General features: G+C 38.6%; 1 protein-coding gene across 4 annotated transcripts in view; it reads left to right on the top strand.

Annotated features, from left to right (window-relative positions):
- The window catches only part of fggy (FGGY carbohydrate kinase domain containing), a 175,191-nt gene that overhangs the window by 8,775 nt on the left and 153,234 nt on the right, over nt 1-13,182 (top strand). For all 4 annotated transcript variants that reach the window (XM_052011828.1, XM_052011823.1, XM_052011824.1 and 1 more), the window contains one exon: nt 1,437-1,525. In XM_052011828.1, the coding sequence (XP_051867788.1) occupies nt 1,437-1,525 (89 nt within the window). Of the gene's footprint in view, nt 1-1,436; nt 1,526-13,182 lie in introns of those variants that run through there.

Here is a 13,182-nt window from a genome sequence, read left to right as displayed (position 1 = left end):
GTCAATGTGTAAGGAACAATTAATGATGACAGTTTTGCTGTCATTGAATTGCAAAATCTGAGCTACGCACTTAACTTTTTTGATGGTTCCATAGTAGTGTAGAGGTTAGTGTAACGCTATTACAGCGCCAGCGACCCAGGTTTGATTCCGGCCAAAGTCTGTAAGGATGTGTCTGTGTGGGTTTCCTCTGGGTGCTCCAGTTTCCTCCCACATTCCAAAAACGTACGAATTAGGAAGTTGTGGGCATGCTATGTTGGTGCTGGAAGCGTGGCGACACTTGCGGGCTGCCCCCAGAACACTCCACTCTACGCAAAAATATGTGTTTCACTGTGTGTTTCAATGTACATGCGACTAATAAAGAAATCTTAAAAATGAACCGGAAGTCAAAGGCATCTGATTTGCTTCACCACTGGACTTGCCACTAAGTTTAGAGTTGGAGCAGGAATGCACTGAGCTGAGGATGGATGCATTTTGTGTCTGGCTGCATCTTGTGTCTGGCTGCTCAGCTTTATTGCTGGTGTTGATTGGTTGATGTAACTTTTGACTGTGTTTGTTGACCTTCATTAAAAATCTAAGTGCAGATAAATGATTACTTTTTATTTGATGCTGTGTTTTTAATTAATTCCTAATACTTAGTGTTTTAAAGTAATTTTACTTTTTAAATTAATTTTTAAATTAAAAAATGCAGATATTTTGAACTTCTTAATTCTCTGATTGTTAGGCTGTTTAAAAACTGTTCAAAGGTCAAAAAGCCATGAATCATTTTGGGGAAGGCACCTCAGAAAATGCCACTTGAGGCCTGATCACTGCTTGCTTCTTGCCTTGTGTTGTAGGAAGGCTCCAGCAGCTAGCCCTCCAGCTTAATTTATTGCTCCCAGAGAACCACAAAAATATAATGCAAGGCATGGGTAGAGGGCCATGTCGAAGATAGTTCTGCCCAATGTTTTTTCATTCATATGAACCGTTTCCCACTTGGACTGACTTCAGCTGTAAAATGCAGAACATTGAAGAGTGATTAAAATGTTGAAAAACATAAATGGTTAGAAATTCATTCTGGCTAGATGCATCAGCAAAGCATTCTGTCTCCAATATTCAACGAAACACAATAAATTTCAAATCAATTAATTTTAAAATAACATTTAGATTCAATTTTTGCTGTGATTCTTTTAAAAATTAGAACTTTTTTAAAGAATGTGATTATGTGTTAATCTTTACATTTTTATTTGTGATTTATTATGCTAACAAATATATACGTCTTTGTAAGTGGATTAATTTACATGTAGCAGTTTATAAAAAAATGTGATAATTAGTTTTAAATATTCTGTGCAGCAGCACTTAAAATCAAAGAGACAAAAAATCTGATAAGTACCACATGAAAAGGATATTTTCTTGTTTTTGGAACGAAGTTAACTGTGTTTATTGTTTGAACTTGCCAGAAACTGCGAAGCATTTGCTGGGAAAAAGCTGGTCATTTCTTTGATCTCCCTGATTTTCTGTCTTGGAAAGCCACAGGTGCAACTACAAGGTATTTGTTTACATAAAGTCTGGTACTGCTGCAATAAAGATTGTTCATTACTCCAGTGGGAATCTTCAGGGAGAAAGAAGTAAACCATGCCAAAATGGTTGGGGGTGTTGCAGATGTAGTTTTGGCAACTTTCCAGTTGGACCTTCTGATACTGAGCCAGAAGATGAGATCATCTTGAGGCTTGAGGACAAGCTAATCCTGGACAATGTGCCTTAATTTGACAAAGTAAAGATTGTTCAGTGAAACAGTCTTTATAAATTTCCTCATGGGGTGCAGGGTGGGGGTAGAATTTGCAGGTGATGTTGTGGATTGGACCCATACTATGAAAGAGAACTGCTGTTCTCTTGGCTGACATTTGCAAACTCCCTCTTCCACTGCCTGGCATGACTCAGTGTGTCTGTACTCTCAGTAAAATAGTGGTTTCATGTGAAATATGAGAGGCATATGCAGTTTTCTATTTCAAGAAAATGATCTCAAGGAGTGAATGTGTTTCTGTTAGTTCTTGTACACAGAATCAGGATGAAATGGTTTAATGATGGGAAGATGAGAGCAAACATTGATAGTTGTCACCATATGTAATGTTACCTTCTGAGAAAACAAAATAGTAACTGGGACAAAAAAAAGATTGTAGGTTTGAACAAAAACAAAACAAGCTATTTTTGGAAATTCAGTTGTTGCACACAAGTATGTTAGAGTATTTGAAAGCATTTTAGAAGCAAGAAATTGAAATGTGATGGAAAATCTTGTGGAACATCAAATTAATTTTATATTTCACAAATGGAGGTATTCTAACTGAATATCGCCCTTTTATATAAGTAACTGTGTTACAATTTTGTATCATTGCTTAACATGTAATTGTTTTTGTAAAACTAGTGTAAAGTCTGCTCTGTGCCAGATTCTGGAGCATAAATTTCAGTCTGACATTCCAAGGCAATACCAGGAGAATGCTGGCCTGTCCAAAGTGCTGACTTTCAAATGAATTGTCAAAAAGGGGCCTTTTCTGCCTTCACAAGCGGATGTAAAAAAATCCTAGATATTCAAAGAAGAGCAGAACTCTGCAGTATTTCCTGGGTGACACCTTGCCTTTAACCACCATTTCTGAAGAATCTCTGCCAGGGCTTATCAATCCCCACTCCCTCTTGGCCTCCAGTCCCGTGCTCTCCTCTGACTCCCTCCCTCTGAATACTTCCCCATCCTTCTCCCAAATAGAACAACAGCCAGAATTCCTCCTGGCATTCAAATCCTTTCTCTCCTCATCCCCACCTATTCCCATTCCAAGTCGAAGGCTCTAAAGACCTCTGTCCCCCTAACCTTGCAAGCCTGGTCTTATGAGAGGAGGACCAGGTGGCATGCATGTACACACCATCTGTTGCAACTAATGCTTTCCACTTTGGTTGTAACTGGTGTTTAATATTGTAGCCCAATAACTAAAATAGTTGTTGGCCCACTGCATCTGTGATGTTCTAGTGGGATCCAATGGATGCACTAAAATTTCTAGATTATTATCTTGTAATTATCAATATGCCATTGTTTCCACAGGCCTGCCATATTCAAATCAGCTTTCCTTTTGTTACATTATAACTGTGACTACAGCTCAAACGCACTTTAACTTCTGAGCACTTTGGAATATCCTGAAAGAATATCATGAAATATGCTAAGTAGATACATGGTCTTCCACATTAAAAAAAATCTACCGATGCAGTGTTTTAAATGAAGTAATCTTTCAAAGGCTCTTCACAGGAATGTTTACAAAGTATCGACACTATGCTACGAAAGGAGATATCAGCGCAAATGAATATGCTTGCTTAAAGTGGTAGACATTAAGGCATGTTTCACGGGAGGAAAGAGAAATAATGGGTAGGATGTTTAGAAATGGATTCCAGAGCTTAAGGCCTCACTAGTGGAATGCACAGTTACTGATAATTTAGCTATTAAAATGGGGTTGGGGGCAAGACTTGGAAGTACTGCACCAATGAAATGTGCATAAACCATTTTAGATTTGAAAAAAAATGTTGAATTTATAATGATTGCATTACTGTATGATATGCTCTTATTTTTTTTATTCTTGGATTTAAACACTGGGATACATGCAGGGAGTTTGCTGCTGGTGATTTCTGTATTTATATCACTAACAAGCAAAAAAATGAATGGTCATGTACTCAAGTTACATACCTTATTACTAAATTGATTTTAATACATTAATTTCTTCTTCCTTTCCAGTTCACTAGTAGTATCTGTTCAAAATTTACTCTTATAATTATGTTGCCATCTACGCTTTTTGAGATTAGAGGTATATGACTTTGAAACACCCCACCAATGTGATATTTTTGACATTGTGTGCAGAATGCATACTATGTTTTGGCATGGAGGAAAATACATAAGTATTCATAAAACAGAAAGGTAATGTAAAAATTATAACAAGTATAGAATCAATTCACCAATCATGCCAGCCCAATAATTATATTTGGGAACTATTTAATATCACATATTAAAACCTTGAAATTGGATTCTATCCATTTTTTTTGCTACATCTACTGGGTGCTCAGTTTGTACAAACACCATATTGGGGGTCACCAAAGATATTGTTAAATAAGGACATCCTTGCATTAAGAACTCACTATTGTTGTTTTCTTCCATTTACAAGTGGCACATTTGTGCATTCACAGATTTGCATCTGCTGTCTCATTCATCCACTACCTATTGGGAAGCAAATCAGTGCATTAAAGTGTACTCTCCTTCATCTTATTGGCGGACTGTGTAGAAAATAGAGAGGGAGGGGCATGGAAAATGTTAGGAAGGAATACATGGGTCAGGAAGGAGAAACAGGAGATGGAGCAGGTGGGATTCAGAGACAGGGGAAAGGTGAAACAATGAATTGTACTCTGATGGGGCATTCCACACAAATGGAGTGGTTCAGATTGGGATCCTGTCTGGATACTGCCATTGTAAGCTGTGCACAAATGCTGCAATCTTTCTTAGAGCAGACTCTGAGCAAAAGAAAAACAAATGAAAATCAGTACAGGGAATCAGTGAAAATGAAATTCATGTCCCAGCAGAGACCTTTTCAGATCATATTTGTTCCTGACTTGCCATGTGATTTACACCTTGCTTAACTGTAAGAGATCAAGGAAAGTCGTAAAGTGTGACTTTTTGATTTAGTTTCTGATTGATCAGTCAGAAACTGTTACTACACACGTTTGTGACCTTATCACGTGTGTGAATGATGACAGGAAAATGGCACCCATGCAAAGGTAAATTACAAGCAGTAAATGTCCAGCCCAATTTTCGGATGGGTGGACTTTGACAGGAAATGGGTGCACACTTTAAGTATGCATAAAACACTTTTTATGTGCAATTTATGCATATACGAGATGCAATTCTTTTTCAATCCAATTTCTAGCCTTGACATTTATAATTGAAAGTCACTATTTCAAGAGGTTCCCATCAATTTTTGTGAATTTCTTTTTAATTACATAGATTTGCAGTTTTAGATAAACCCTTTCAGCTTTCTGATGTAGAACTCTACCAAAGTGAAGTCAGCAGCTAAAAGCTATATTATGTTTGGCTGAATGGAAATCTCTCCCAGGCTCCAAACTGCAGCTGACATGGGAGGAAGCCTTCCAAAGAATTAAAAATTTTCAATATTGTATTAAAGTCAAGTGATATTGTTAAGGAACAAATATTATTCTTGGGCATTGGTTTGTGCCAAACGGGTGCCATGTTTGCTTACAAAACAAAAGTAACTGCAATTTGAAACCATTTTCTTTTGGTTATGGACTGCATTGATGTATTCTGAGGGCATAGTATTCTGGCCAGTGACTTGAATGGGAATATTCATGCAGCTGATAATGTGCAACAGAATAAACTGTAGAATTGAGCTGTCCTTGCACATTACTGCTGCTGGTAAGTGATGCAAGAGATAACATCTTTGTCTCCCTTGCTAATTTGTCTTTATCCTTCTTTATATTGGCAGCAAGCTGAGTGAAGGTTTGCCATGCTTGCCTCCTGACAACTGCGTCCTCCATCATACATTCTTGGGTAGCATCCCGGCACTCCTTGAAACTTACCTCCAAGTTTTTGATGGACAACTTTATTTTTTTCTTATGCCTGTTACATTTTTACATTAAAGATGGAGTATAATCTTTAATTATACACCATTAATCAAGGTTAAGGACTGCAGTGGTTCAAGAAGGCAGTTTACTATCATCTTGGGTATACAGCGATGAGTTTTAAATGAGAAACTAGGACTGCAGATGCTGGAATCTAGATTAAAAACACTACGATGCTGGAGGAACTCAGCAGGCCAGGCAGCATCTGTGGAGAAAAGCAGGCAGTTGACGTTTCAGGTCAGGACCCTTCTTCAGGACTGAAGGTAGGAAAAGGGGAAGCCCAATATATAGGAGGGAAAAGCAGAGCAGTGATAGGTGGACAAAAAAGGGGAGGCTGGGTGGGCACAGGGATTTGCCCACCCCGTCAAAGGGACCTTTCCTTAGTGCCAGACAGATTGAAATAGCTTAATGAGGTTTTTGACTATGTAGCCATCATTGGCTTTGCATTTCTTAGCTGGCACAGTATCGGAGTCATGTAAAACCAAGTACTTCTTTAATTCCATTTTATAAAATTTTGGATCATAGAAAGAGCTAATTTGTCCTTATGCTGCCACTTTGAAAGAGGTATCCAAATTATCCCAATCTCCTGTTCTTTCTCATAGCCTTGTATTTGAGAACTTTAAAGGTGCCATAGGTATCTTTACTGTAATTATGCTAATTTTTAAATTTTTTACATTGAACATTTTTCTCTGAGAGTGACAGCTTAGGGTTAATAATAATGAATATTATAATATTATTATAATAATATAATATAATAATATTATCCCAGCAAAGAAGCACACCCAGGTATTTGATCCACATAGTTTTCTACCAAACCCCGCTATTTCTATTGACTCAGTTACACTAGGGGGTACGGATTCCCATGTTACCACTATTAGTTTCTGGTGGATGAGGATTTGGTCCAGAGTTTGTTCTGCAGATTCACAGTTCTGGATGTATATTTAATAGAAACAATGGGGGTTAAAATTTCTGGCGTTGTGGTTCAGCTCCTGTGGGTTGCCTACTCAAGAGGCAGAACCAGGATAGACTGGGTTACTGATCCATTTAGTAGCCATCATGAATTCTGATTGGGAGCAGGCAAGTCCTCAACGTGTTAGACATTTTATCAATCATCTTTAAAAATCCATATTTGGAACATCTGTGGGAAGCAATGTTGCAGTTAGCAGTCCACATATGGTGTCCTCAAATAACTGCACTGAATTTGTCAGAAATGTGAATAACAGCTGTAGGAGACTAACAATTTCTTGGCTCCATTGAAAATGATGAAAGCACGTTGTGCTACATGTTCATCATCAAAGTTTGGATCTCCTTAAAATTCACCGTAGTAGCTGAATTTTCTGATTGAAAGTAAGCTGAAGGGAAGCTGTCAAATTTTATTTTTAAGTTTAACCAAAGGAAATTTGACCATTTGTACTTATCTAACATTCAGCGTTAAGAGTGAAATTGAAAACTGATGCAATAAGGCCCATATTTTCTTCTGTTGATAATTTTAGCAAAAATACATTCAAAAGGAGGAAAGAAAGACATAGAGCTGCAACAGACTTTTTATGTGTTTGACTGCTGCTGTAAGTCTGTTTCCATCCTTAAATGTGTTCATGGAATTTAACAAAAACATTGTAATTGGTTAAAGTCGACTGTGTCTTTATCAAAAGTTATGTCAAAAAACATACATGCAGAATTAAGGTAGGGATATACAAGCAAGATGTGAGATCTAACCTGCTGCATAGAACTGATGTTAGCTTATTAAAGGAGAACATTTCTTGGCATCATGGCAGTTTTCCCACAGTGATGAAATGTCTGTATAGTATGAGAATTCTATAGTGACTAGCCAATGAAGGCATTGTTCTGCACATGTAATGGAGGCAAGAAGCCATGTGCAAAACAAATGGGGACAATGCAGGTTAGATCTCCATGATTTTTGTATGTATTTTGCTGGAAGATGAGGAGTAGATGTCGGTCCTTGTTTGCTAGCTCTAAATAGTCATTATAGTATTGGTGACCTGTCATATCCCCTCCTGATATTTGCTTCTGCTAACTTCCATGAAACTAAATATCGCAAGAGGAGCATCATGGGCAGCCATTACCACTGTAGCCATTTACTACTGGTGCCCAAATTCAAATTTCTATCCATGGTCCATATCATCAGTCTGTACTTTAGAATCTACCTCAGTCAGCCTGTACTTTAGAATTTATCCCAATTAACATATTTAGTTTTTCTATGCATGCAAAATCAAAGTGAAGGATTCTGAGCCCTGTAAGTGGATAGATTTGAAAGTTGGCATGAGGTGAAATATTTAGAAGTTGGCTGGGCATCAAGTATCCAAGACAGATTTGACAACTTCTGTATTTAAACCAAACACTCCAGACTGCTATTGGAAAATGCCCTCAGGAGAAATATGGTGTCAATTTAAATATGTTAATCTCTTAATAAAAAAAAACATCGACAGCAGTTTTGGAATCTGGCAATAAATATTGTAGCTGTGCAGATTCTTTCTTAAGTGTCTTTGTGAAAGCTATTCTAACCAGGAATTGCATTGGTTCCTTTAGGAAAGTTTGGACAAATTTTTTGTTGGGATTGTGCTAAAATAGTGACTATTGCAGTTAATATCTTTTGGTTTGAGGCTGCCCACTTGGTCACAGTATTTAGCAATTGCCCAGGCCTTGGTCATAATGAGTGCTATTCATGCAGTTGTATCAAGGAACCAAGTGAATGACTGCAGCCATCAGCACAAGAGCCCTTTGAACACAGGAGAGAGGGGATCTTTTACTTGGCTAGCTTGGCATGAAATTGCGGTTGCTACAGTCCTCTTCATTGGCAAGGCCAACAAGGCCAGAGAAGATGGTGGTAAGTTATCTTCTTGAACTGCTGAGATCTTCTGGTAAAAGAATTTCACAATGCTGTTGTAGAGGGAGTTCCAGGGTTTAGATCCAGTGAGCATGAAGGCATGGCATAGAACAGCTGGAAGCACTGAATACAACAAAGGTTCTGAGACCAGGCAATAAGATCATAGATGAAGGCAGGGTGGTAGACTTTGACAAGATCATGCATGGTAGGCTGTTCCAGAAGGTTGAGGCACATGGGATCCAGAGTGAGCTGGCTAATTGTATCTAAAATTGGCTTGCTGATAGGAAGGAGTGGGTAAAGGTGGAAGGATGCTTTTCTGATTGAATGTCTGTGACCAGTGATGTACCACAGGTGTTGCTATGGGACCCTTGTCATTTGTGGTAAATATTAATGACATGGACGTGAATGTAGGAGGTATGATTAGTAAGTTTGTGGATGACATAGTTTGATTAGTAAGTTTGTAAGTTGGTGGTTTGTGGATAGCAAGGAAGGTTGTCTAAGATTACAGCAGGATATAAATCAGATGGAAAGTTGGGCAGAGCATTTTCAGATGGAATTTAATCCCATAGTGTGAAGCAATGCATTTTGAGACGTCAGATAAGGCTAGGACATCTACAGTAAATGCTAGGGTGCTAAGGAATGTTGATGAACAGAGGGACCTTGGGATTCAAGACCATAGTACCTTGAAAGTGGCAACACAGATAAATAGGGTGACGAAGGAGTGGGGTGTGCTTGCCTTCATAGATCAGGGCATATAATATAAAAGTTGGGATGTTGCAACTTTACAGAACACTGCACTTGGAGCATTGTGTGCAATTCTGGTTGCCACGCTGTTGGAAGAATGTGACTGCGCTGGAGAGTGCAGAGGATATTCACCAGGGTGCTGCCTGGATTGGAGAACTGTAGTCATGGGGAGAGATTGGCTAGGCTAGACTTGTTTTCCTGGAGCAAAGGAGGCTGAGGTAATACCTGATAGATCTATATAAAATTACAAGAGGCATAGAAATTGTAGATAGTAAGAATCTTTTTTTCCCATGGTAGGGGTATCAAAAATGAGGGGAAATCAGTTTAAAGTGAGAGGAAGGAGTATTAAAGGGGATTTGAGGGGAAAGATTTTTACATAGAGTGGTTAATATCTGAAACTCCCTGCCAAGGGAGGTGGTGGAATCAGATACAGTCACTATGTTTAAGAGACATTTGGACAAGCACTTGAATAGGCATGGCAGAGAAAAATATGGACCTAGTATAAGCAAATGGGATTAGTCTAGATGGACAAAAAAGACAGTATGGATATGGTGAGCTGCAGGGCTGTTTCTGTGATTTTCTGTGAATTTTATGACTCTAATGTCCCAGCCGTAGGACAGCACTACAAAACTAGCCACACTTCTAGCCAAGCTGTTCTTATACAGTTGAAATACAGGACACCTACCAAACAAAGGGATATTATCAAGATAAATCCACTACGCGACTTGGAGAGGCACCTGCAGCTGATGGTGTTCCAATGTGCCTGCTGTCCTCATCCTTCTTGGTGGCAGAATCACCAGATTGGGAGGTGATGTTGGATGAGCATAGGCAAGTAACAGGTGTATTTTGTAGATGGTACATTCTGTAGCCATGGTGTATCGGTGGTGGGGAGAATTAGTGTTTAGAACAATGAGGTATCAATCAAGCAGGCCGCTTGTCTTGGATGCTTTTGAGCTTCCTGACTGTTAGTAGAGCTGCATTCAATCTATAACCAAGCATTCCTTTGGACTGCTAGTTTGTACTTTGCAGATTATAGAAAGGCTTTTGGCTGTCAGGAGGTGTGTCTCTTGCCAAAAGGTACCCAGCCTCAGACATGCTGTTTCATAATATCTAATTGGCTCATCCAGCTGAGTTTCTGGTCAGTGGTGATTCCCCATGAGGTTGATGGCGGGGCCTCAGTGATGATAATGCTTTTGAATATTAAGCATAGGTGGTTAGACTCTTGTTGTTGGTGATAATTGCTTGACACATGTTTGGTGCAAATATTTCTTGCCACTTATTTGCCCATGTGTGAATGTTATCTAGGTTTCGTTGCATTCTGACAGATGGCTTCAATTTCTGAGTATTTATGAATGGAAATGAACATTGCACAATCATCAGAAAACCACCCCACTTCTCGCCTTATGATGGAAGGAAAGTCATTGATGAAGAGTTGAATATGGTTGTGCCTAGAACTTCTGCGTCAGTGTCCTGACATTGGGATGATTAACCATAAATTGAACTCCCTTTTTGTCAGATAAGACTCCAACCATTGTAGACCTTTCCACTTGTTTTCTATTAAATTCAGGTTTAGCAGTGATGCCACATTTTTCAAATGCTGCCTTGATGTCAGGGGCCATCACTGTCATCTCCAGCTTTCAGTTCTTTGGTCCATGTCTGGAACCCAGTGGTTGTTGGCAAAACCCAAACTGAACATCAGTGAGCAGGTTATTGCAGTAAGGTCCATGAGGTTACAGGTCATGGTGGTATGAATTTCTTCTGCTGCCGATAATCCACAGCACCTCATGATTTCTCAGTTTTGAGCTGTTCTGGGTTAATCCCATTTAGCATGATGGGAGTGCCATACAACATGTTGGAGGATGTCTTTGGTGTGAAAGCTGAACTTTACCTCTACAGAGAATGTATGATTTTCACTTTTACCAATGCTGCCACTGACAAATGCATGTTTAGCTGGTAGATTGCCAAGGATGAGGTCAATTAGCTTTGAGAACCTTGCTTGCACAGTGTAAAATATGTGAAAATGTTAATGGACACATTAGTAATTTAAAAGACCATAATTATCAATACTGTATGCAGTTTACATTACATCATGTAACTTGTTTTGCTTGCTACTTTAAGATATGTTAATTTGCAGTATTCACACCTTTGTGGAAATGTAAATCATATTAGCATCCTTCCTTTCACCCACCACAGCATACTTAAATAGAAACAGTAAGTAATATTTATGTAATTTTGTAAATGCAGTTGTATGTAATTAATTTCAAATCTCTAAATACTTGAGAGTAATGAGATAACTCACAAAAATTGGTACCATTTTAGACATTTTTTATTCACAGTTTTTGATAAAGATTATGGACATTCTGAAATATTGTGCAAAACAGATATTGTAACTTTGTTGAAATCTGCACCAAATCAAATTTCATCCCTCATTCCCAGTCCTTCCCTTCTGTTTCTATTTTCACTCATTGTCATTGCAAACTCCCAGAAGATAGTAACAGATTATAGGCAAAGAAAATAACATTTTTTCATCAGTTCACAGATGAGTTTTAAATAACAATTCCCAAATGTTATTTTTACAAATGGGAATCCATGTGCAAAGCCCTTTTGGTTTTTCTTGGATACCAAATGAATTATCAGACACAAAATATATGCTTCAGGATGAAGTATTTTTTCTCGCTCCATAAAGGTATAATTTGTAACAATGTATGCAATCTAGTTGACAATATCTGAGTCGGTCATTGCTGAATGGACTATGCTGCATTTACAGTAAAACACTAATAATCCACTTTCCGATTGTTCGGCATTTAACTCACCAAGTGCTGCTTTGCGTGCTTTCTTTAACACACCGGGGTCCAGGGTTCCCATGATCCCTTCAACGTACCAGCATTCAAGGTTCTCGCTCCCTTCAACATACCAGAGCCAGGGATCTCAAGACTACCTTCAACATACTGTGTGGCCCAGGGTTCCCACACTCCCTTCAAAACATCAATGAGTTATTTTTTAATTATAGCTTGACAATATTTTTTGAGATATACTAAATCATTATCGAGGCAGAAAAATAAATTTGGAGGTTTTATAAAGTTTAGCAGTTCTTGTCCATTGATGTGAAAACGAATGTGTAAAGACTCTGTGTCATAGTCACATACTCACGTGAAAGCTTTTATTATTTAAAATACATTCACAGTGGTCACAATGACATGAAGACACCCTACTTCACTCTTTTTTCCTCCTAACCCCATAGTTCATGGGGTCATTCTTTTCCATGACTCTCCCTCTTAGTTTTTATTGGAATTCTTCCTTTCTAAATTGAAGCTTCATTCTAGCCACTCATGTAGGCACTTTACTACCTACTCCCTTCATTTCGTGTTGGTTTGCTTCTTCCTTCCGTAGTTTATATTGGTACCCTTTTTCTTCCATCTTACTTCATGTTAGCATTCTTCTTCCTTTTACAATCAATTAAAGCTGAAGTTCATCTAGCCTTTTCCCCAAGTATAAACTTGCACTATTGTGTCCTCCTTCAATTCAAAATCATGCTTTTCAAATGAGGTTCCTCAATTTCATGATGCACAAACACCTTTTCTTCTTCCCTTTTCAGCTAATACTGGTATTCTTCCTTTCCCACAGCCCCTTTCCAGTTAACACTGGCGCTTTCCTTGTTTCCTGGCTTAAGTTGGCATGCCTTCCTAATCTTTCAGTTCCTTCACTCACATTATTCAACTTCTTGGAACAGCAGTAGATGGAAAACTTGGGGTGTGCCACTTGCAGAGGAGCCAGAAGCAACACTGAGTGCAGAAGCTAGAGCCAGCAGTGAGTGGGACAAGCAATCACCACTAATTTTTGTCCACAAGTGTAGGTAATTGGACACAGTCCTAAAATTGCTGCTTGTCGTCATGAATGGGAGACTCTAACCTTGCAAGAAACAAGAAACTTAACTGATTTTCCCCCCTCCTAGCCTAAGA

The sequence above is a fragment of the Pristis pectinata genome, chromosome 3, assembly GCF_009764475.1.
Source record: "Pristis pectinata isolate sPriPec2 chromosome 3, sPriPec2.1.pri, whole genome shotgun sequence".
Classification (NCBI taxonomy): domain Eukaryota; kingdom Metazoa; phylum Chordata; class Chondrichthyes; order Rhinopristiformes; family Pristidae; genus Pristis; species Pristis pectinata.
This window is presented reverse-complemented; position numbering and strand designations above follow the sequence as displayed.